This window comes from Trichoderma breve, chromosome 1, assembly GCF_028502605.1.
Source record: "Trichoderma breve strain T069 chromosome 1, whole genome shotgun sequence".
NCBI classification, from domain to species: Eukaryota; Fungi; Ascomycota; class Sordariomycetes; order Hypocreales; family Hypocreaceae; genus Trichoderma; species Trichoderma breve.
In genome coordinates, this window is record NC_079232.1 from 2,665,100 (window position 1) to 2,688,226 (window position 23,127).

Below are 23,127 nucleotides of genomic sequence, written 5' to 3' on the forward strand. Positions count from 1 at the left end.
CAGTGACTCGGCGATTAACGAATTAGAGACTGGCAAATGCTCAGGTGATAAAGAAGTGAATGTGCTTTCTGTAATTGATTGTTGCATTGACTGGGGGAAGGAATGGTCGTTACATTCCGCTAACGACCACGGCTCCTCAAGAGGGTGACTGGATTTGATCGTCATCTTATCTTCTTCTTTGCTAGCGTATTGTTGTTTGTGGGTGACATGAATAACCCATCGGCAATGCTGGGAAGGCGTAGGTAAAAATGTTGCTTCATCTTGAGGCGGTAGAGGCGAAGGTGCAAAACAGCTTGCTGGAGTTGTAGTTGCTGAGGAGGGAATCACCGGCGGGGTAAGAGTCAATTCTGCTATCATATCAATTGTCCACAGCAGGGGCCCTCGTCCCCAGTGTTTGGCTGTGACAAAAGTGTGAATCCAGAACTCGTGCATATAATTTGTCAAGATACTACCGTGACTTAGTACCCTTTGAGCGGATACTACTTCAGCATAGGTACTTACATGCGATCCTCTTCGCTGCATTTTATAAAAAGCTCCTTCAACTGCCCTTGCAATAGTAGGTTTGACAGGTCTTGCCTAAATCTTTGACGAATAAGCTGCATTGATGGTGATGCCATAGCTAGTGGAGACTTGCCAGTGGTATCCGGACTGTTGACTGTTATGTAGTTTGGAGTTAAGGGTGTATCTCCAAACGGTGAAGCAATATCGGGCTGTCGGATAATTGAGTTTTTGAGAGCGCTATAAGGGAGATTCCAAGTACTCAGTCTATGGATGGTTAGTATACATAGACATCGTAACGTTGAGGATTGAGGTTCAAGGACTAACACCCCCGGTGCCATAGGCTCTACAACATGGCGACGAATTTTATCCTGCAGATGTCTTTTAAGTTGTTTCTTGTCCACGGGTTTACCTTCTTGAAGTGTAACATCAGAAATACTGGCTCCTGCATGAGTCCTTTTACCAAGGGCGGTGGTAATATCATCTTTCTCATGATTCAGGATGCGCCTGCGCACGTTCCATTTCCGAAGGGTATTCTCAAGCTGGTTCTGTCTATAAACGTTGTTCTATAGCATCAGTAAATGAATAATATTATGATGGAGAAAATGTGCGTAGAAAAGGAAGATGCAGAACTAACGCCATATGGAAAGAATATTTGTCTTTCATGAACTCAGTTACATGGCGCATTGTCATACGCTTGCCGCCGGGCCCATAGTTTCCCATGTACAATTGAACGATAATGGGCTTGAGCTTTTCCAATCGCTCTGCATATGGCAACCTGAGAAACTTATCTTCTCCGGAGCCGGGGAGCAAGCTACCAAGATCCATGACGCATATAATGGGAGTTAATGCAACTGAAAACAATAGAATAACATGGCGGTACCAAAAATGAGAGCGACATTTAGAAGGATTTATATAGGCGGAGTTAAAGGTGCGTGAAGGAAAAAGGTTGCTTGTGCTGGGACGCGGCCCTCGTATACATATTTGGCCGCCTTCACACTGTACGCGCGCCTCACTTTTTCCGACACGCAGGGGTCCAATGATGCCCGACCTGGAGTATAAGCCTAACAATTCCCAGCTACAGGCTACAAGATGCCATTTATTGTAAGGCTAGCCTAGCCACACCGCTTTAATGGAGAAGCATATTTGAAATATACAAGTCGTAGCAAGGTGCAAGGCTGAGGCATCATTTATCTGTACAGTGATTTTGGATCCCCGCCGCCGACGCGGTATCAAACAAGTACCCGGACCTATGGGAAAGGGTTGCGTTCTAATACTCCGTGTGTGTCTCAAAATTAAGGGTACTTAGAAAAGGCAACAGGAGAATGTGTAGAAGCAACGATTCCTTGCTAGGACATTATGAAGCTCCTTTGCTGTAGGTCAGACGCCATTTTTCAACAGATTCCTTCGGGTTTGAGCAAAAGTACATGACCTGATTACAGTACACCCCGCTCCACAATACTGCCAATCATTTCCTGGTCGGCCAATTACAGGACGACTTCCTCGAGGTTCGTCAGCCGCATCTACTCCCTTTCGTACCTCGTAGAACTGACAACAGGACTAAATAGCTCTACGGGGGTCCACGATGCGACTTGAGAACTGTCCGAAAGGGGAAGAATTCAGTTCGCTGGGTCCATTATTTCTCTCTGGCGGCCGAACTAAGCTGCCTTTTGAAGCTTGAACAGCCTCACATAGATGCAGCTTCTAAACTATTAATCCTAACACAATGCTACATATCTTACAAAATTTGCCTTGTTGCAACGAGTCACGCGCTGCTCATCCCTCTAGCTAACCCCATCCAGTAGCCTTGAGTAGAAATGGCCTGTACCCGTACCTGTGTTCAGACGGTCGAGACTCGATATGGCTGGACAAGCAGAGTGAAGGGGGCGTGTGAAACAGGGACACGACGGCCAAAAGCTGCCAAGGTCTTGTCCCTTCTCACACACTCCCATCTCTTTGTCCTTAGAAGTCTGCGATGCACTGGGCATCATCTCGTTCTCAATCCAGCATTTCCAGGCAACAAACGCACAGCAACCCCACAGTATCGGCTGAGCTAGCGGCCGCTAAACAATTGGAACTGGCTGGAACCACTCAAACCACTGTTAGGTCGAGCACTGATGGATACAACCCCCTCAACTAGCCTACTTAGTAGTGGACTCGGGACGCTAGAAAGGTTAATGCAAAGCCTCACTGGCCAATCACAAGCGTGGCAGAGAGACCTTTACTGTACTGAGTACGCCTTCTACGGCTCGGAATATTTTGACGTTTCTAAGTTATGGAGCTGCGCAGGCACATGTGGGCTGCTCTCATGGCCAGAGTCTTGCCGCTAATCACGAAACAGCAGCACAGCAAGTTTCGACATTGGGTTTCCCCTTCGAAGCTCTACCACACTACTATGGATTTGGCCAAATGCAACGGTCAGCCCCAGGAGAGAGCAGGGTTGGATGGATTTCTGGCTGCATTTAATAATGGCAAATGCTTTTCCCCTCCTCCATGAACAATGTACTGCTCTTCGCTACCTCTTCTCTGGGGCCTATATAAGCCCCTCTCCTTCCTCTTCTTTTATTCAATCTATCATCTTCAAAGCAGTTCAGACTCAGGTGTCATTTTATACCTTATCATTCTCAGCTGAAATACAGTTCCCTAAGTTGACTTTATTTATCCGCAACTTTCATAATGCCATACCTCGATATGGAAAATCATGACTCCAATGGAGTGATCTCTCTGTGAGTTATACTAACACTTCTTTATTATGAAATATCGACAAAAATCCTCGTTTATTCCTCGATTTATGGGCAAATTCAAATATGAGGTATATATATCATCATAATGAATTAGTGTGAGCCTGGTATTTGTATTGTCATCGATCTTGGACTTTTCTTTCGAGTTTTCTTGCCCGCTCTCTATAACAAACATGAGGTTACCCAAAGATCATAGAGCGTAACTAAATGTGATTTGTATTTGATTTAGGGATACTACGGATACATGGAGCACCGCGGCGAGGAGCGATTCCCCTCCACCAATCGCCCGAATGAGCCATCGTGCAACCACTTCAACTAGTGCCGCAAGCACCACTGAAGCACTACAGACTAATAACACGAGGAAAGATCAGAATGATGTGCTTCATGGCATCGGTTCACAGTTTCCTGCCACTGGTATGTCTTGCTGGCTCCGTGATCTCTTTTGATGTAGACAATAGCTTACTTTCCCGGTTCTACATTAGATGATGCTATCCAGAATATGGACCTCCATCCTAATCTCTAATGCTACTGTCTCTCCCTCCTATATTAACGAACACAACATGCCGGCCGACACAATTGCAGCGATGCATACGACACTTGAGATTTCACAATGAAAAGAATATTACTGCCATATTAGTTCAGCGATACAAGATCACATAGATATCTGGCATAATATGCGGCGTTTTGTTGATTCTGTATTTCGTCGAGTTGGATAGATCAAAAGCCCAAGGAAAAATAACCGGCGTCATGGTAGTAATCGGGGTTGGATACATATCGCTTGGGAAATATGACCTCATTGTCTTATTCTGAGACTCTCATTCCGCTCCCCAACTAAACTTCTTAGTATTGTGCCCTTACCTTTTGCCGTTTCTTCATGCTTAGTTCGTACTCCACGGTATTAACTAAAGAGACTTAGAACAGGACTAAAGATAGTGGACAGGAGCGATGCTGAGACCCCACCTCTAAGCTTGGCCTTCACATGAAATAGTGGAAACCTTTGCCGGCTCCATGCCGATGTTCTCAAACTTGGCGCTATCATTCATAACCTTGGAAGTGCTAGGTAGTCGCTCAACAACATTCCGTGCATTTGTGTGTTATACATGTAGACATAAACCCTTTAGTACTATGATGATCAGTGGTATTATAAACGAGCGCTTTTTATTAAACGAACCATTTCTAAAGAACCCTAAAGACAATAAATTAGAATAGTCAATTTATAAACGAACAGTGCGGGTTCTTTGTTCAAGTATAAAATCATATCATCCCTAGCTGATTTTTAATCATGGCCAAGAGTAGTGGACGCATATAGAGGGAATCTCGATATTGAAGTGGAAGTCAAAGCCGGAGGCCATGTCTGCCACGTGCCGGAATATAAATCTCCATAAATGGGCTTTGCTATGAATTAATCCCAGGACTAGCCGCCCTGTAAGCCTAGAGTGGGCGCATAAAGGAAAAATATAGTTTGCTAGGGATTTGTTAGAGGATGGTGAATTTAGGTTGATTGCTTAAGTTGAAATTATGACAAATTACCTAACTTCCATACTATCAAAATCGAAATTGGTCTGTTGTACGAATTGCAGGTATGAATTGCAGATCCCTGTCACAATATTAATGATGTCTTCAAGCAGGTGCGTAGATGTTCTTGCAAATAAATGAGAGACACAAGTCCTTTATTACCACGGGACATTTTACTTTGGTCATGACCATGATTTAAATTTGGGCTTAAACAGCTCTAATCCGGCTCGCGTTTGGAATGAACAGTGCCATCATTCATCCACCAAAAGCGATCTTAGAACGACAGCTGAGATGGGAAAGGCCCATTATGCGCAACCAGGCCTCCAAAGAGCCGAATAAGTCCTGCAGGCATTATAATATGTCATATAGCGGCAGCCCGTTTACGTCCGAGTGGGTGCATAGCCGGCTCAACAGATGCGAAGCGCTGCGGCAACTTTCCCGCTCGACGCATCGAAGCGCCTCCTTTTTTTTTTGTTAGCCTCTCGGCATTCTATTTCGAGTTAAAACGCTCCAAAACCTGCTTATTTCTCTCTATCGTTGGCCTAAACATTTTCCAGTCTGGACGCTGGAAGATCCGTTTTTTGACGACGTCGTCAAAAGGCGGGTCGTTAGCGTGACGACGTCGTCAAAAGGCGTCTTTAGCGTGACGACGTCGTCAAAAAATGGATCTTCAGAGAGGCCTTTTAATTTCATGACCTTGCACCATTGGTTTCATTGGTTATTCCTCACACCGTAATGAAGGCTAATGGATTAAGGCAGCCTGAAGCTGGATGTATGGTTCGCCTGGTTCGCTTTGTACCTGTGTCTACTGCGATGTATCCGGCCAGCTAAATGCATATAAAGTAATGGTGTTTCCTCTTATTTTTCTTTGTTTAATTATTATCCGGCGCCGAAACCCAATACTTTTTGATAATATATATCATTCAGCTTGCCATTCTCAAAGAAGTTGTCATATATCACAAATTCCCCCATTTACCATCTTTATCATGAAGAACTGGCCTATTGCCACCCCCAATCCTAAGTAAGTAAGTTCTATCCTTTAAAAAATCATCCACTACTCCGATTGCAACAATACTCTCCAGAATTCCCCATTAGAGGCCTTCCAATGGCAATAATTTTGCAAAAAGCTTTTCTTCTCATTCTCCTCAGAAACACCATTGATCCTTCAATTTATTCTTGGTAACCTTCTCTGGCACGATTTGAACGCTTTGTTTTTCTCAACTATTTATTGTTATGACTTGCATGCCTAACTGCTCTTTCCAGTAATCTCAGGAAGATATCGAGTACATGGAGCGCCAAGGGAAGAAGTGGTTCTCCTCCACCTATGCTTGAAGCGGGAGACTCTGGCAGCGCCAAGATGCCCGAGGAGAATACCGTCGTAACAACCCAGAATGATCTCCTCTACGGCGTTGGTTCGCAATTTCCCACCATTGGTATGCCATGGCCATCACATCGAATCTCACCAAGAAGAAACTGGCTAATGTTTTATATCTATAATAGATGACTCGATCAAAAACAAGGGCATCCACCCAAAACTCTGAGTAAGATAGTGCATCACCACGCACATGATATTCGATAGGATGCACTTTCTTGGATATAGCAGTCTAGATTTTGTGATGTGACTTAAACTGCTGCCGGAAGGATATAGCCACTACTGTTTATTTAGCAAGCTAGAATGCGATAGCTTTTCATTTCAAATCAACGCTATCTGATACAACTACGCTATTTCTCGTTATTAAGTAGTAGTTTCAGTGATTATGATGACTACGTCGGAATATATCAAGCCTGCGTATACGTATTGTCTGATTATAATTGATCAAAGATGATCTTGCATAAAGATACTATTCGTAGCTGAGCTTCGACATCATGCTTAGCCGACCGGGTTTAGTTGACTACGTAGGGAAAGGACAAGCACAATAAGCTTGCTACTCGGATACCACGTGTACCATACTGGTATTCATTTCTGATTCATTGACTAAGTGTGCCAAATTAACCATGATATTTAAAATTCGCGCACACCTTTCGCCCACGCCGTAGTACAAGCTACTTCCCGCTCTCCAAGCACCAGCTTGGTCCATCGCTTTCTTATACATACAAATTTGCCAAAACTCGCTTATCAGTAACCAAAATTGAACACGCAGCTCCAGCTATCCCACTCAATCAAAAGGCATGAATTTTCCGTACGCCTTCTTCAGCTGGCGTGCCAATGTTGGTATCAGATGCCCTTCTATTTTAGAATTGAGAGGCCGGACAACAGTCAAGAATGTCTTCACAGGCATGTTACGCGGTGGAGCGAATGTGTAAAAGCCGCAATACCCATCTGTAACGGAAAACCCCATGGCAGTCATGGCACTTTTGAACGCAGTCCAAGTGATCGAGGCTCCGACCTTTGGCCCTTTAAAGAGAGTGGAGAAGACCTTTTTCGCCGCTGGATTGGCATGCAACTTCTGCAGCTGTTCTTCGTTCCGCTTCTTGACAGTTTGCTCATTCTCAGACGCTAATGTTTGAGCAGAACTTCTATTTTCTTCGTATTTCTTTAAATCCACACCCTCTGAGATGCAATAAGCGGTTGTATAAGGATATTCATTCTGTTGAGTCTTCTGAGATTGGGCTCGGTGATATGCCAAGCAATATTGCACAACGAAGTGGCAGAAAAAGTCCATTTTGCAGCCAGTATGGGCTGCAACCAAATCGTCGAGTTGAGCCAACGCCCTGTTTGCTATTTCGGGCTCGAGTAGCTTATTGATTGGCACTGAGAATTCCTGTAAATCAATTTCTTTCCGGATTTCATTCAAGCATAAATCCAACTCCCGGGATCCATTTATAAACGTTTGTCCTGTTTTGCGAGAGAGAGACGGTACCGATAGGGCCATTTGCAATTCTTGCATAGTTTTAATGATCGTAATTAGCTCGCTTAATGCATCCATCTCTCTCTGTTGTAGGGGTTTCCAGGAGGATGGTTTGGAGTCGTATAGATCATCCAACTTCTTGATCCACTGAAATGCCTGTGAAGCATGTGTCTGGGACTGGCATAAGCGCAGCATGTATTGCAGAAGAGGATCACGCCCATTAAGCTCTTCTGGCTTGACCCTCATAACGACTCTTGGGTTTCCGGCCTCATCGTAAGCGTTGGGCACACGCCTAAAACATTTCGCCCCGATTCCTGTTTGGACGTGCCTGATGAGGTGAGCCTGAGCGCGGCTGTACTCGAAGTGGAATACATTAGAAATTTCCTGAAGAATGACGCGCTTGTAATCCCAATTGCTACTCGGATTGTCAAACATCTTCAAGAGATTGTAAATGTAGCTCTTGATGGTAAATTTCTGGACCCAGCGACGGACAACTTCGAAAATGGCACAGCTGATGTCTTTGTCGGTTTCGGGTGGCAGGTTGCGGCCTCTATCGTCTGTAACTAGTTCGGGCCGGCTGAGCAGCCAGGAGTTGACATTGTAAACAAGCACAGATGGCTCATCACGGAGAATAGCCAAGTAATCCTCGAGGTCATCTTTCTGTTTGTTAGCAACAAAGAGTAGCGTAGCCAACGGGATGACCTTTCCCGGCGCCTTTCCGGTTGCCAGATTATCCTTGATCATCTCTGTGACCTTGTCTACAGCATTCGAGCGCTCTTCATTGACCCTTTCCCACTGCTCTTCGGTCCACCATGCTCGAGGAGTTTTCATAAGCATTCTCAGGATCAGAAATCGAAAATCCATCAACGAGGTATACTGTCTGTTCCAAATTAGTGATCCCACTCCGTACGAAACACAATCGCCGCCTTTAATCAATGTCTTTGTCTCTTCGTTTTCTTTGTCAAGCCTAACGAGATCTCCATACCACTTCTCTGTATAGACAAAATAGTAGTCTGGACGATTTTCGCGTGGTGTAAGTTTCTTCTGGTTCACCTTCTCAGTAACGAAAGGGCCATCGCCGAGTGCACCGTCAGGACCGACTCGATACTGCTCAAATAAAGACATCGTAGCACGGTGTTTGAAGTGATTCAAGAGAAATTTTGCACTTGTCGAAACATCTTTCAGGTTCAATTCGGGAACTATCACTGACTTCTTCTTCAATTCCTCAGACTTGTTCCCGACGTGGAGATCCGAAGGGCCGTCGTTAAAATAATCCAGGAAAAGTCTCGCCCGCTCATTTCTGTCAAATTTGTGCCAACCGGCTCTGATTTGCCAATTATATTCATTGTATAGCCGGGCGAATTCGCTATGCGCGTCTTCAATGAATTCGCAGTTCATTATGGTTTGATGCGGTACAGACATTGTGTCAACTAAGTACTTGGGTCTTCTTGGGTGGTCTCTGATTGGTTTCGGATCCTATGGCGGGAGCTTGTCGCTACTAGAAATATAGGGCTGATGAGCGTGATTCAATGTGTCTTCAGATTTGGGAGAAAATTCGAAGTTTCGTCGCCAAGTATTGCATGCCGGAATCACACTTGGGTTGGCTCCTGCCCATCAAACTTCCAATTTTATCCTGAGATGCCTTGAAATTGTTGTTGAAATGCATCACCCGGGCAACATCCAAAGTATGCACCAAGCATCCGTTATGTATGACTGAGCCAGTAAGGCAGGAACCGTTGACAGGCTGCCGAGTTAATTTCAGATAGAGGCAAAGAAATTTTATTGGAATCGCTAATCTCCCCGCGATCCAGGTGTACACAATGGGAGGCATCATGTATACTCGCAACGATGAGGTGCTAAAACTGGCGGTGCAGAAAATGGCCGAGTTTGATATACGATTGGGCTGCGATGTCACAACATCACACATTTGGGGAGAGATGCCACGTCACAGATTCCTTTTATTTGATGAGAAAATAACGCTCATCATATACTAGCACAAAACAATGACAAAGCTTTTACTTTCACTCATCCCTATTATCAATCTACACATTATTTTCCCATGCCCTCAGCAGAATGCTTCTGCAGATCTTTGGGATCAAAGGTTGGACACCCCTCATACTCATCGGTCACATGAGACCCTTTGCTTTGAAGCGAACCTCGCTCGCCGGTGAACTCTTCCATGGTTTTAGCAGGCAAGACCTTGGTCCCGTGATGCACAGCCGCAGCATTATGAGTTTCGTGGATTGGAACAGTGGTGTGTACAACTTCTGGAGCAATTGTGTCCTTTTGGATTACTGGTTGGACGTGCTCGTGCACGTGGTGGTGGACTCGTTCGCCCGCGAAGATAGGTGCTTCAGTTGCAGATTCGTGTGTGGTTTTGTGAACAACGGATGTGTCCTTATATTTTTCGGCATCATGGTTGAGGTATGATTCGTCATTCTTGTCGTTACCGTGCTCGAAAGGCTTGTGTTCGGTCGGTAGCACTTTGTGTGAATGCTTTTCTGGGCTAGATATATATGTCAGTTTAGGAATCCATGGAGCTAGACCGAGGTAGACGAACAGAACTTCTTTAGTGTTAACCGGTTGAACTGTTGTATGGTGGTGATCTTGATGGGTCTCTTTCTCCACGGCGGTCCTTATGTTTTCTTGCTGCTGTGGCCGAACATGTTCGCTGGTGACGGGCTGTCGAGTTTCTTCATCCACAGTAGTGTCATGTCTGTTGTCTTGGGAAACGAGGTTTCCAACGGCTTTCTTGACTTTATTCATATTGATTGCGATATATAATTTCTGAGATATGACTGAATTTGCTAGAGAGCTTAGAATTGGGTACACATATATACATCTGCAAATGTATGTTTGTAGGCAGTTAATATCAGCTATCAGACTGCATTTATACTTGTTTACAGCAACTGCACGTCATTACTTTGTCTCTCGATTCTAGCATCCTCTTTCGGCTACAGAATTTTACTTTGCTCCTCGTGGCACACCTTTCATCTGCAGAAGATGCACCGGAAGGTTGGGACGCTTTGAATAGCGTTCGCTTTGTCATTTTGCTCATTATTTACGACATGGCTTGGGAAGATGGATATAAGCAGATTAATAATGGCATATTAACTTCCAGGAGCTGCCAATTGCCACCTTCTATGACACGGAGACTACGGAGTAGTCCATTCTCATCATCAAAGGATCGCTCCAGCTAGCTGGAATGCCACGTCATACTTCGCAAGCCAATTTCCCCACGGTTACCAAGAGTTCAAGTTTGCTAGCATTTAGCTGTTCAGCTGGTCTTCCGGAATTAAAGCTCCTTAACCAATCACACGGTCTACCTAATAATTCTGTAGCGCGACCATCATTTCACAGTTGAGGTTTACAGCCGATTTGCGCTACTCTCGGAACATTTTCACCGCATCTCCACTCTTACATACAATTTCATATCCATGTGTCTCAAAACTTTCTCTACCGCAAAAGACAGTTCTTTGACCTCTAGCGCGAGTGCTACCGTATAACATCAATATCTGTGTAGATCTGGAAACCTGTTAAAAGTGCTATCTCATCCCTTCTCCACCATAAACACACCTACGCTAATTGCATCACATTTTTGGTCGTCTTGATGAGTCTCTTTATCCACGGTGGTCCAATATTTAGGCAGTGTATTTCTTGTCACGCAACTGGGAGAGAGTATTAAGTAAATACAATCTAATTGTTATAATAACAATTGACCATCTCAAATTATTCCAAACGAGTGTATAGAAGTGTATATATAATGCGATGTTCACCTATGTTCATTCCCTGAACATCTTCCTAAACGGGTACCCATTCGCTGGTGTTGCTTCTGAAGAAGAAACATATTCCTAATTAGCTCGGGCAGCCAATAGTTCTTCCGTGATGCTTACCTGTAGGCTTGTTTTTGTGACTAAAGTCTGGGTCGTAGCCTGACAGCAGTTTAGTGGTGAGGGGTGCACTTTTTGCTGTTTGCCAGAGAATACTGGGTTGCGTCTTTTGGAATGCCAGCTTGGCAGCCCTCAAAGTCCGAAGCGGTTTGGAATGAGAGGTAGCCATTACTCTGGAGTTGCCAGTGAGATCCTTTAAGCGAGTCGCAGTTGGCGCCTCCGTAGGACGACCAGTGCGAGGGAACCTGAACTTGGTTCACAATTTGCGCACATGAGCCAGCTTCACCCTCCACAACGCTGTTGTGGTTGACGCTCAAGCAAAGGCTGCTATCATCGTTTTGCCACGAAAAATAGTGGCTTTGAATGCAGTTGACACCGCCGCCCGTGGCTCCGCCCAGTCCTATACAACGGGAGACGCATGAGATTGACGTTGCTTGGGCACTGGCGGCGAGTGCCGTAATAATGAACACAGCGTTAGAGAAGAAATGCATGTTTTCTTGTCAAATTGGTTGATAGGATGCTTGACACTTTGGTAGAGAGAATGGAAAGGATAGATGTTTTAGAAAATTGTGGAAGGTGAACGAGGAGATGGACAGCTTTTATAAGCATTTCATATGCGGCTTTGCATGTGTGAAAGAACTATATGGGTCATTCTGAGTTGGGTTCGGAAAATGTTTCACCGGCGGTGAAAAGCCAACTCGTCAATAGTATATACGAATATCTTAGCGTTGCCGTGTAGTATGACTTTATGGAGTATATTCCTAGGCTATTTGGAATCTGTGAGCATCTTCCTACTGTTTCAAGTCACAGCTTTCCACCTGATTGGTGGCCTTTTACTGGTTTGAATTGTTGCTATACGATCTAAACATGCTAATAAACTCGCTTTTGGGTCGTGCGTGTCTAAAGCCTAACCAGTTTGTATATAATAGCTAGAAATATTCATCATGAGTGTGACATTTGCCAGAAAGAAAAGTACTATAGGTATTATGAATTGCCGTAATGCATTTAACTTGTAGCATATGTCTACTATTTGGAAACATGAAATCCCAAGTTAATTGTGGCTGTATATCTTTGAAGTCACTGGAATACCTTATGACATGAAGTATAGTAGTATACTCCGTAATAACTTAGTAATTTTATTATGCTTATGTCTTTAGTGCGCCAGGCTGTCATCGGAATACTTCCGGTTGTTGTGGGGCAGAGATTGACGATTGTTACTATGCCTCGGGATGGAAACAGCACGTGAAACCCTAACACAAGACCGTCATGAGAGAATCTATGTCTGATTAACATTATCCAAAGCACTACTTTCTACTTTGAAACATGTCAACTCTTGTCCTTCCCGTCTACTTTTGAAGCTGATTGATTTTCTGCACATGAAATCCCCCAATCGCTCCTCAACAGGGTGAATTACCCAAGGGTGCAATGGAGTGTTGTCATTTTGAGTCTAAATACACTACGAAATTAGGTTTTTAGGTTACCATCACGGGTTTTGGTATAAGGAGTCTAACGTTCTCGAAAATTTCCAAGTATGAAGAACTAATGTATCTTCTAGAGTCCATTTTCCTATCTGGGAATACCCGGTGGGTTGACTAGTATGATTCATAAAATAGTTTGCCCCTGAAAGTCTTAATCCATCTCACAGATGAAGGTAATCACGCTAGCCATGCCAGGCGTAACTACTAGGTAGAATATGAGTCCTAAGTATAGTTTGTGGCTTTAATTTTTTACCCTTTGGTCTGCAAACAAACTGAGATTGGAGAAAAAAGAGCACATAAGAATACTTAACCGCTCAAGAGCCCTTATTCCGGTTTTGCATTGCACGGACATGTGTCTGTATTTATTTGGAGTATGGGGTCTTTCTTTTCTTTCTTTCTTTTTTTTTTTTGCGTCTGTCTGGGGATAACCATTCTTCATAAGACCTATGGGATAAATCAGCACGAAGGCCTTTACCAGGCGAAAACGCTTGATTTATTTTACGAATGAATGTAAGCGCTAGCTGGGGCGGGCGCATAAGCCAGATCTGTTTGAACCACACACTATCAAGTATCAAGTAATACTGTGTTCCGTAACCAAATAGTACGATCAGTCGATTCTTCCGAGCAAAAGTTCGCTGATATGATTCGAGCTACTGCGCGTGTTGATGTTGTATAACATCAATGTCTATGTACTAGTAGATATCGAAGCTTGTTAAAAGTCCTATCTCATCTCTTCTCCACCACAAACACACGCAGGCACGCTAGCATCACACTTTTCGGCTGTTCTGGAATCTTTTCAGCTGCCCACTTTCGGTAATCAGCTCCCCAGGGATACCCATCTCGACGATTTTGCCTTGATCGAGGACGACAAGTGCATCAAACTTTCGAACTGTATTCAGTCGATGGACGATGGAGACTATGGTGTGCTCGTTAAATTCGGTCTCGAGAGCTTTGATCATGAGCTCTTCTGTATGGTGGTCCACCGCGCTCATCGCCTCATCCAGAATGACAATTCTGCTTTTGTCTTTACGAAGTATGGCCCGTGCCAAACAGAGGAGTTGCTTTTGGCCGTAAGACAGAGCCAAGTCGGTCATGTCTGTATCGAGAGACCCGCTCTGGCAAACGGCGTCCCATACTTCCAATTTCTCGAGTAAAGCAATAATTTCGGTATCTGAGAGCATTTGTCCCTGTTGATCTGAGTCATAGAGGAGATTTGAGCGTAATGATCCTGGAAATAAGACAGGATGCTGAGGCACCACGATTAAACCAGACCGGAGAGCTTGCTTAGACAGTTGTGAGATGTCCAGCCCATCAATGGTGATGGTCCCAGAATAGTCCAGCAGCCCAAATAACGTTGATAGCAGGGATGATTTTCCACTTCCACTTCTTCCACAAATGGCAACCTTCTGGCCCGGCTGGATCTGGAGCGAGATGTTGTGAAGGACAGGATCTCCGCCTCCATCTTTTCTAGTATAGTAAGCCTCGATATTTTGCCAGTTGATTTGACCGCTTGAGGGCCATGAAGCTGAAGGCTTCAAAAGCGTGTCCTGTGATGGCTCAATCTCTTGAGGAGTGACCTGCATGAATTCTTTAAGGCGGGCGATAGCTCCAAGTGATGTTTCAAGAGATGTCCAAGAGGAGATAAAGTTGGCGAGTGATCCACTAAAGCCCAGTGCGCTGTACATGGCAATGGCCATGTTTCCCGGCGTAGACGTCTTGGTGGTAACTCCAAAGAGGACAAGAAGCACCGCTGCGACGGTTACCAAGAGATCAAGGACCAAATTTAACCAGCGCTGAATAGAGAGAAGCAGATAGTGTGGGCGTTGAGAACGATCTAGCAATCCAAGAGACGACTTGGTCATAGCAGATTGCCAATGAAACGCGCGTATGGTCGATAGCCCTTCAATGGTCTCCAGAAGTTGCGTATTCAGTGGCGATTTGGCTTGGAGGTCCAGGACACGGAGTTGGCGCGAGGTTCGGAGATAGAATTTTTGCAGTGCGTAGAGTACTAGGATTGCTACTGGTAATGTTGCCGCAAGGTATTTCGCACCGACAATAATGATGATTGCATCTCCAATGCATGACAGAAGGCCTAAGGAATGAAGTTAGAATGTGATTGCGTATCTAAAGACTCATGGTGGATATACCAAACGTCGTTGTATAAACTGCTGTAGGCAATTCTCGGTCAACAAGAGACATGTCTTGACTAAATCTGTGATTCATGTTTAGCACAGTCTGTTTGCCGCATCACGCCTGCGAAACCAACCTATTAATCAAGTCGCCACTGTCGACAGAATTGAAGAAAGCCATCGGTGCCCTGGTTATGTTAAATTCCCGCTTTGCTGTGTGGTCGGCAAGTTGACTTACTTCATTGTGGCCTCTAACAACTGCCAATGGAGCCATTCCGCAGATCGTGGGATTAAAACGACAAACATGAACCTGTACATAGCAATTGGTGAGAACAGTCTTGATGAGCGGAGGAAGGGTGACTACAGACCAGCAATCAACGCCAATGGCTACAACTCCAAGACAGAGAAACATGGCGTATACTCCATAATACATGCCCGTATTCGTATCAGAGTGGCCCTCATTCGCCTCTGTCCACCATTTAAGCCAAATTTCTATATTTACCGTTAGTTAAGATCTTCGATGGTGAATGACACCAAGTTTACGCACGGGCGAATTGAGCAAGAAACTGTTCCGTAGTGGAAAAGAAGAGCGCTCCCAGAGCCAATTTCCAACCTATTGACCTGAAGTAGTAAGCATACAGAGACGAGTCTCCCATTCGTTGGGTCAAATTTTCGGTTTCTTCGGCCTCAGTTTCTTGTCTTCGTACATTGGGCAACTTCTGCTCAATTTCGTCGGACGAATCTTCGGATGTTGAGTCATCTTCCTTGCCTTGTTGACTCTTCAGGATGGCTACTGAATCACAAAGCTCGCTGAAAGTGCCTTGGTGTTCAATTCGCCCATTCTCGAGAATGATGATGTGATCTGCATCTTGAATAAATTCCACTGATGGATGACAACAAAACGTCAGCCAGCACTTAAAGCGATAATCTCAGGTACTCATTGAAATATCCTAACTTACGTGTATGTGTCGCAAGTATCACGGTGGACTTTTGACGGCGGAGTATTCCCAATGGACCAAATACTTGAGTCCAAATGTGACGCCTGCTTTCTGGGTCCAGACCCGAAAAGATATCGTCCGCTATGAGCACTTGCTTTCTTGAGTAAATCGCTCTCGCGAGCGCCTAGATATACTTGTTAGAAGCGTACCACAAAAGGAAGCGAATGGACTTACAACACGCTGCTTCTGACCACCACTGAGTGTAAGTCCCTTACTTCCAACAATGGACTCATCGCCATCTCGCAGTTGCTGAAGGTCTCTCTCTAATGCACACGCCCGGATCACGGTTTCATACCACTCCGAGTCGATGTCTTGGTCTTCCGGTCCAGTGATATTCTGCTTGATGGTGGTGTTGACTAACCAAGTTGCTTGGGAGCAGAATGCAATCCCAGATGAGGGAAGTTTTAAATTACCACTTGCATGAAGCTCGCCCATGAGCCCGAGTAGAAGCATCGACTTTCCCGATCCAATCTTTCCAGTCACTAGTGTTAAAGTCGACGGTCGGATGCTAATAGTTAGACCTTGTAGGACGGGGGCTTCTCCACGCTTCACATTGAATGAGACATCATCGGCCACTATTATGGACGACCATCGCTTAGGGAGATGAGGTAGTTCAATACTAGGGGTCATATCACCCCCAGTTTGGATTGATGCATCACTGCGTCTACCGATTGGTGTAGACGGCGCATTTTGGCTTTCGTCAACAAATGCCTCGATTCTCTCAAAGCTGCCAATACAGCTCACAAAGGACGGAACAGACGAGAGAAGCTTCGCCAGAGGATTCGTAATCAGTGCGATGATTGATAGCGAGGTGAAAGCGGTCGAGATGGAGAGCTGATTCTGCGCGCCATTGCGACTCACAGCAATGGCAATGCCAAACGTGAGAATCGGAGCCAAAGCAGACGGGGTATTGCCTAAGAATTTGTTAACGGCGTTGCATAATGATGGTGACAGTACTCACCCAAGATGTTCATATATGTGATGAATCTACGAAACTTCTTCGAGCGTTGAAGCTCTGCCACTCTAAGCAGTTGAATGCTATCTGTCCATGAGCTAGCTCTGCCCAGCATCTTGACTTCTTTTATTGAGCCAATTACACTGGATGTTGTCGTAATACGTTGCTGGATGGCTTCATTCCAGGCTTTCATAGCTGGCCCCATGAAATTGGAGAGCCTCGTCATAGCAATTGTGCACACTATTGATTGCTGTTAAGATGTTCTGAGTCTTTATAGAGGACGAAAATTAACTCACCAATAACAGCGACAGCTGGACCAATGCATCCTAGGCCAAGCTCCCTCGCCAACAGCCATATGGCCAGCGCAATTTCTATGGGGTTTGCCCATATTTCATGAAAGCTCTCGAACGCTCTCGTAATGGAAGTAACATCCGGACCAGATAGTGTAATAGCCGCGGTGTCGGAAGACATGGCGCTCACTTCGAGGGTGCGGATATAAACTAAGGACGTCAAAGCACCCCGAATCATTGTGAGAGAGCGGAATAGTTTGTGCTGATAGAACCCATTGGAAATCTAAACATTAAAATATGAGTAATGGCATAGGAGAGATGAGAGAGTGATACGTGCAGCAGAACCAAGGTAGACCAGTCCGGTCGCTCCAACAAGCGCATAGCCGACATCTTTTCTAGCCCCATCACCGTCATTCTTTTCCTGAATGTATGTAATCACGCGATTTATAAGGAAAGGCTGGGCAAACTTGAAGCCGATCAAGAATAGACGAGGCAGGATTGTGACGGCCAATGGCTTTCGGAGGGAATCGCATGTAGCAAACAACAGACGATATCGATGGGGTACTTGCGACTTGGACCATTTCTGACGCGCATCCTGTAATTTAAGGAAAAGTCTCTCCGACTTCATACTATCGTCAATCTCGTAAAGCGTATCAGTAGACAAAGGCGTACGGAATCCACGAAGCAAAAGGTCGTTTAGCCACCAAAAGAGGCTTCTATTTATGATGCTGCTCGTTGTTTCTGGTGTTAGATTATTCCAGGGATGCAGAAGAATATGGCGCTTCTCTCCAAGTTCAAGAAGAAAAACGACGATTTTGCACGCCAGTGTAGCTGTAGAGACTGGAGCCAAGACATTTGTTTTAAGAAGCCAGAGAGTTCGACACTGGACTGCATCAAAAGCAATAGAGAACACGAGATAGACGAGAATGATGCTTGAAGGCCGAATTGATCGTCGATGTTCCAAAAAGCTCAGTACACTCAGTGCGATTCCGTCGGCAAGGCTGAGCGTCGCCGCCGCCAGAGAGGCACGAGTGAGAGCCTCATGATGGACGGACCAAACTACTAGTAGCGATAACTGTAGAGAAACGAGAGCAGCGTAGGCGAACTAAATATTATCGTATCAATGATTAATATATTAGGCAGAGGTGACAGACAGTAGTGGAAGAGTATTCACCAATTTAGGTATGCCGATTCGATTGCGCAGAACCTTGGGCTTGCTACGAAACAAATAGAGAGTTCGCGGTAGCGAAAAGATTAGAAGCAGCGCACATGGCGCAATACTCAAGATCGACTGCTCAAAGAGGAGCGTAAAGTCGAACCGAGGTGTCTCACAGCTGCTAGCGGCTGGGCCGAAAGAATTATCACAGCCAAGAGCTGCGTCCGTGGTCCAATTGCTGGCAAGATCCATCATGACGGCATGTGCCGCTCTTCAAGCAGCGACATTGAAGATAAGAGAAAAACTAGAGAAAAGGATGAGATTGACTATTTATCAGCTCTTGGGATGGAGGTGCAAGTTGTGAATATTGCGGGTAGATGAGCCGCTCGCTAACCGCCATTTCAAAAGTTCCCACCTACCGGATGCAGACGCCGCGAGGCTCGGTGTGACTGAACGTTGGTCAGATAGGAGGATTGGCTTGGATCACTAAATCCACCGATTAGGGATAGAAAGGCACATTGCGGGTATTTGGAGACGGTCTAAGCCAATTGGATAGTGGAGGTTGAAGCTATCTCAGCAATATGCAAATGCTAAATTCGGGGGGTGTAGTGGCACCACCACTAAATAGACGTAGATATATCGCTATTTAGGCATGATAAGCATAATGGAGACCTTATTATGAGAGTGATTCGCCATACGACTTGACATGTGTTAATTGGGTTTAACATGGAGCATATTCGCCAATCAGAAGGCAAAATAAGACCAAAAGAATCTTTGGCTGAGGTAGTACTACTATACATGTACTAAAAAGTGCCACTCAAAAGGGATATCCGCTATCTAATTCCTACTCGTTATTCTTGAAGCCAGTGATTTCAAGCCACGATCGCGTACTGATGGATTGATAGATTCTGTGTGGGTTGCTTTGGTGGGGGGTTTGCGGGGTATGAAGAGATGAAGACAGACAGCCATATCTCAACCTCTCAACCCCGTGAAGCATGATATACAATTAGTGACGGAAGATTATGAAGGAATATGGAGAAAAGAATGGAAACATTCTATTCTCCATTTTATTAAAGTTGAATAATACTCTAAGGAGGAATAAGAAATGGGAAGAGATCCACTATGCTTGGCAGAGCGAAAGGCCAGCAGCAAATAAAATGCAACCATGAAGCCAATGGGATTGGGTTTATTTTATTTCAACATGTAAGAAGATTTGTTATGTAGTTCTCACCTAGAGTAAAAATATATCTAATATTGGAAATAGATATTTAGTTTTGCTAAACGTTTTCGTACTGCGTGCCATTGAACTAACTGTACTCTTCTATACCCAATTTATAGCGTCGGGTATAGCTTCAGTTTTGGGACAGAACAGCAACAACTGTGAGTCACCTATCCAAATCTCAAGTAATTCGCAAACCAGCGCTCTCTAGTCACAGAATTATAAATACCAGTGATCCATCGATTTAGGGTCATAGTGAAGCATACAATCCCCTTTGCCGTTATTACACAAAAATGTCAACCGTGAAACTACCACCAGAAGAACTTGTTGACAGCGACATACAACTTCGCCGCTGGCGTAGTGACGATGTCGATAAATTACACGCCCTAGTTAACCGATCACTACCGGAACTCTCGCCATGGATGCCGTGGGCAGCAAATGGTTATTCCAAAGAAGACGCAGTGGAGGCTCTACGCTTGGGCAGCGAGGGTTGGGACGCCGGCGAAGAATTCGACTACGCAATCGTTGTCAGTAACCAAGTTCGCGGTTCGTGTAGAATCGTCAAAAGAGGTGGTCCTGGTGTCTTTGAGCTGGGGTACTGGTTAGGGAGTGGAGAGACAGGGCGTGGACTGGCCACCAGGGCTTCAGCTCTCCTCGTCGGCATCGCTTTCGACCTGGGAGCCGATTGTGTAGAGGTTCGAAACGACGAAAGCAATAACAGGAGCGGCCTGGTTCCGCTTCGACTTGGTTTCAATTGCTTAGGGCCTCGAGAAATACCTGCGTGGGAGCAACAGCTTTGGGACCAGCAGTCGGAATCAGCGAGCAGATCCGACATAGTGTGGCGGATGAGTCGAGATGATTATCGGAAATCTCGACAGAATTTACCTGATGAAACCCCAGTAGCAGATTCTGGCAGTTGAAGGCTGTCTGAGGCTGATTTTTAATACACTTCAAATAGACGCTTCTGCATGTACGTAAGCTATTCCCACAGGAATCACCAAGGCGCATGATTACAAAACAATTCCTCCCCGACACTCTCTCCATAGCCTCAGAGCATCCTTTGTCTCAGATCACCGAACTCTTATGAGTATATCTTCTCAATAAAACGCATCCTCCCCCATTGACATTCTAAACAGCCATGACAGCGCGCCGATATAAAAAGACACAGGCTCCGATACGATGGGACCATACGACGCTGGTAGGCTGACACACTGATACGATGTCGCCCAATATCCACCGCCCCTCATCATCACGACCCGATATAAATAGCCAATGGGAGTACGGCAGCTCGGCAGGAAGCCTGCTCTCGTGAAAGGGGTTCAACAAGATGTTAATACTTACCTGTCTATTACTCTGTCAGAAACTCCTGCCTTGTCTCCTCCTATCCAATCAACTATGTGTCGTATCCTCATAACAACAACGACTTATGCCGGATGTCCAGACACCTGCAATACACACAGTGGTCCTGTCATCACCGAAAACTGCCAGAAATTCACCGAAACTGGGGTTGAGTGCGCCGAGGCTGATTGCACGGTGGAATATGCTGGTCAATCAAAAAGTAAAGGCCAGTGCGACAAACACAAAGACAAAGCTACAGTGACGACAGCACTCGTTGAAGGGGCATAAAAGGTGGAAGTTCCAGGTTATTGCGATGGTGGCGGTGAGGGAACAAGGTCCTGTAAACTCTTTCAGCATACTCTGCAGGACAAGGGCTACAATTGTTAGGATAAATACTAACATGTCTATGATGTTGGTAACGTCAATTCATTATACTCAACCTGTATGATACCACCTGAGAACTTGACTAAATTGATTCAGCTAAAGTCTCTGGTGATCAGACACATCCGCCCCTTCTAGTGCCCCCACATCGTTCTTTGCGTGTTAGATCGCGCAACGCGACCTACAAAGAGGCGCGGGCTTTTAAAGGGCTCTCTTAGCATCTCAGAATCCTATTTTATAGGCCAACTTTAATATTAAGGTGGTTACCTATTTTTCCGTTCCTGTAAACGGTCGTTTTTACAAAAACTAGCGCCCTCGGGAGCCTTCCCCAGCGCTTTTCTAGTGTATAGACGATCACTTTGGCCTATCGTTTAGCCCCCCTCCTAGATTGGGGTTGCTCAATTGTTATGCTAGCCTCTCAAGGATTACCAATGACTCAATCAAAGAGCTGACTCTAATTCTTCACGTTCTACAATGGACTCGTACTCGGTAATAGTTGGGGTTGTTTAATGTCCCATGTTTCTTACTTCTCTATCGCTGCTCGTCTAGCTCTTTCCTGGATAACCCAATGAGTTGCTGCCGATCCTTCATCGTCTTAATGGCATTAAGAGAGATCTTTACCCGTATCTCTATAGATTCAACATCCCTGTTCAGGCATTCCTTCCTGAATAGCTAATGGTGACTGCCACGAGACAGAATGGATTCTGTGGTACGCGCCAACAGAGTCTGCGGCCTTTTGAATAGCTGTTGAGGTGTCTTTGGGTTATATAGACAAACCTCTCATGTATCATCGGATAGCTGGGGATTGATGAGTCATTCATGGTCATCATACTCCAATACTAAACCAACGTAACCATCTTCAGAAAACGTGAAACCTCATACTCCCCAACGCCACCAGAACTCTGATTGCCTGCCGTGGCTGCATCGAGCATTCCCACAGGGCAACACCTCCTCATGACAATGACCAGCTCGGGGCACGACCAGGTTCGTCTTCCCCAGACATCTCATGCCTGAACACAGTCTCACCGCTCCCTCTCAGGCCTCCACAACCGGCCTGATCCCCGGCCGGTACATCGTCCAGCTCCAGCCCGGCGTCGACTTCGTCGCGCACCTGCAGAAAATCCAGCGCCTCCTCAAGTCGTCTGGCGCGCTGGGAAGCATCCGTCCAGATGCTCCCCTCGCAGCCATGGGCATATACATCGTGAACATGCCCGCAAACGTCGCCATGATCCTCCAGGCCGATGGAGACGTCAAGCACATGGAACAGGGCAGATATCTTCCGTTAGAAAGTTCATAAAAGCCGTCTATCATACTCCATTGATAAAGCAAGGGGCGCTTCAGCATGGTAATACACCCATCAGAAGACGATGGGTTGCCGTTGCGCCTTATAGATTATAGAAGATGAAAGACAAGGGTAATTGTTAGTTCGCTTTTCTCGCTGTGCTTGGATGCTATTATGTCGTCGAAGATCTGTGGTCCCCATAAAGATAGTCGAATCACTAGAGCTGTTTAATAGGTATTTCCGAATATTCGAAGAAATGTAATTAGGCCCGAGTCGGAGATCAAAGACCTTATCATACCCTTTCCCACGATCAAAAGAGGGAGTGTTTTGTGAGCTAATAGCTACAGCTAGGTGGCCGCCACTGTGACTATTCTCGCCTTTGAGCTTCTCGCTAAGATTGCAGAGGCG

The 23,127-nt window shown here is 45.3% G+C and overlaps 8 protein-coding genes across 8 annotated transcripts; 3 read left to right on the forward strand and 5 right to left on the reverse strand.

Moving 5' to 3' along the window:
- Positions 1-40: 40 nt before the first annotated feature.
- On the reverse strand, positions 41-1,326 carry T069G_00830 (clr5 domain-containing protein; the record flags this gene model as incomplete). The annotated part of the gene is made up of 5 exons (XM_056168040.1): positions 41-68; positions 125-448; positions 502-765; positions 826-1,050; positions 1,136-1,326. The coding sequence occupies 5 exons, from the start codon at positions 1,324-1,326 to the stop codon at positions 41-43; spliced, it is 1,032 nt and encodes a 343-aa protein (XP_056033356.1).
- A 4,414-nt stretch (positions 1,327-5,740) lies between these two features.
- T069G_00831 (uncharacterized protein) lies at positions 5,741-6,295 on the forward strand (the record flags this gene model as incomplete). The annotated part of the gene is made up of 3 exons (XM_056168041.1): positions 5,741-5,775; positions 6,018-6,187; positions 6,255-6,295. The coding sequence occupies 3 exons, from the start codon at positions 5,741-5,743 to the stop codon at positions 6,293-6,295; spliced, it is 246 nt and encodes an 81-aa protein (XP_056033357.1).
- Positions 6,296-6,910: 615 nt separating this feature from the next.
- Positions 6,911-9,001, reverse strand: T069G_00832 (uncharacterized protein; the record flags this gene model as incomplete). The annotated part of the gene is made up of 1 exon (XM_056168042.1): positions 6,911-9,001. The coding sequence occupies one exon, from the start codon at positions 8,999-9,001 to the stop codon at positions 6,911-6,913; it is 2,091 nt and encodes a 696-aa protein (XP_056033358.1).
- A 651-nt stretch (positions 9,002-9,652) lies between these two features.
- T069G_00833 (uncharacterized protein) lies at positions 9,653-10,369 on the reverse strand (the record flags this gene model as incomplete). The annotated part of the gene is made up of 2 exons (XM_056168043.1): positions 9,653-10,109; positions 10,164-10,369. The coding sequence occupies 2 exons, from the start codon at positions 10,367-10,369 to the stop codon at positions 9,653-9,655; spliced, it is 663 nt and encodes a 220-aa protein (XP_056033359.1).
- A 1,177-nt stretch (positions 10,370-11,546) lies between these two features.
- On the reverse strand, positions 11,547-11,984 carry T069G_00834 (uncharacterized protein; the record flags this gene model as incomplete). The annotated part of the gene is made up of 1 exon (XM_056168044.1): positions 11,547-11,984. One exon carries the CDS (start codon positions 11,982-11,984, stop codon positions 11,547-11,549), a length of 438 nt encoding a protein of 145 aa, XP_056033360.1.
- A 1,754-nt stretch (positions 11,985-13,738) lies between these two features.
- On the reverse strand, positions 13,739-18,751 carry T069G_00835 (ABC transporter domain-containing protein; the record flags this gene model as incomplete). The annotated part of the gene is made up of 13 exons (XM_056168045.1): positions 13,739-15,063; positions 15,119-15,183; positions 15,238-15,288; positions 15,339-15,410; positions 15,469-15,592; positions 15,648-15,983; positions 16,060-16,222; positions 16,273-16,673; positions 16,734-17,012; positions 17,060-17,293; positions 17,350-17,626; positions 17,681-18,418; positions 18,518-18,751. 13 exons carry the CDS (start codon positions 18,749-18,751, stop codon positions 13,739-13,741), a joined length of 4,299 nt encoding a protein of 1,432 aa, XP_056033361.1.
- A 1,260-nt stretch (positions 18,752-20,011) lies between these two features.
- Positions 20,012-20,638, forward strand: T069G_00836 (acetyltransferase (GNAT) domain-containing protein; the record flags this gene model as incomplete). The annotated part of the gene is made up of 1 exon (XM_056168046.1): positions 20,012-20,638. One exon carries the CDS (start codon positions 20,012-20,014, stop codon positions 20,636-20,638), a length of 627 nt encoding a protein of 208 aa, XP_056033362.1.
- Positions 20,639-22,397: 1,759 nt separating this feature from the next.
- Positions 22,398-22,734, forward strand: T069G_00837 (uncharacterized protein; the record flags this gene model as incomplete). Its single annotated transcript, XM_056168047.1, has 2 exons — positions 22,398-22,421; positions 22,477-22,734. The coding sequence occupies 2 exons, from the start codon at positions 22,398-22,400 to the stop codon at positions 22,732-22,734; spliced, it is 282 nt and encodes a 93-aa protein (XP_056033363.1).
- Positions 22,735-23,127: the final 393 nt, after the last annotated feature.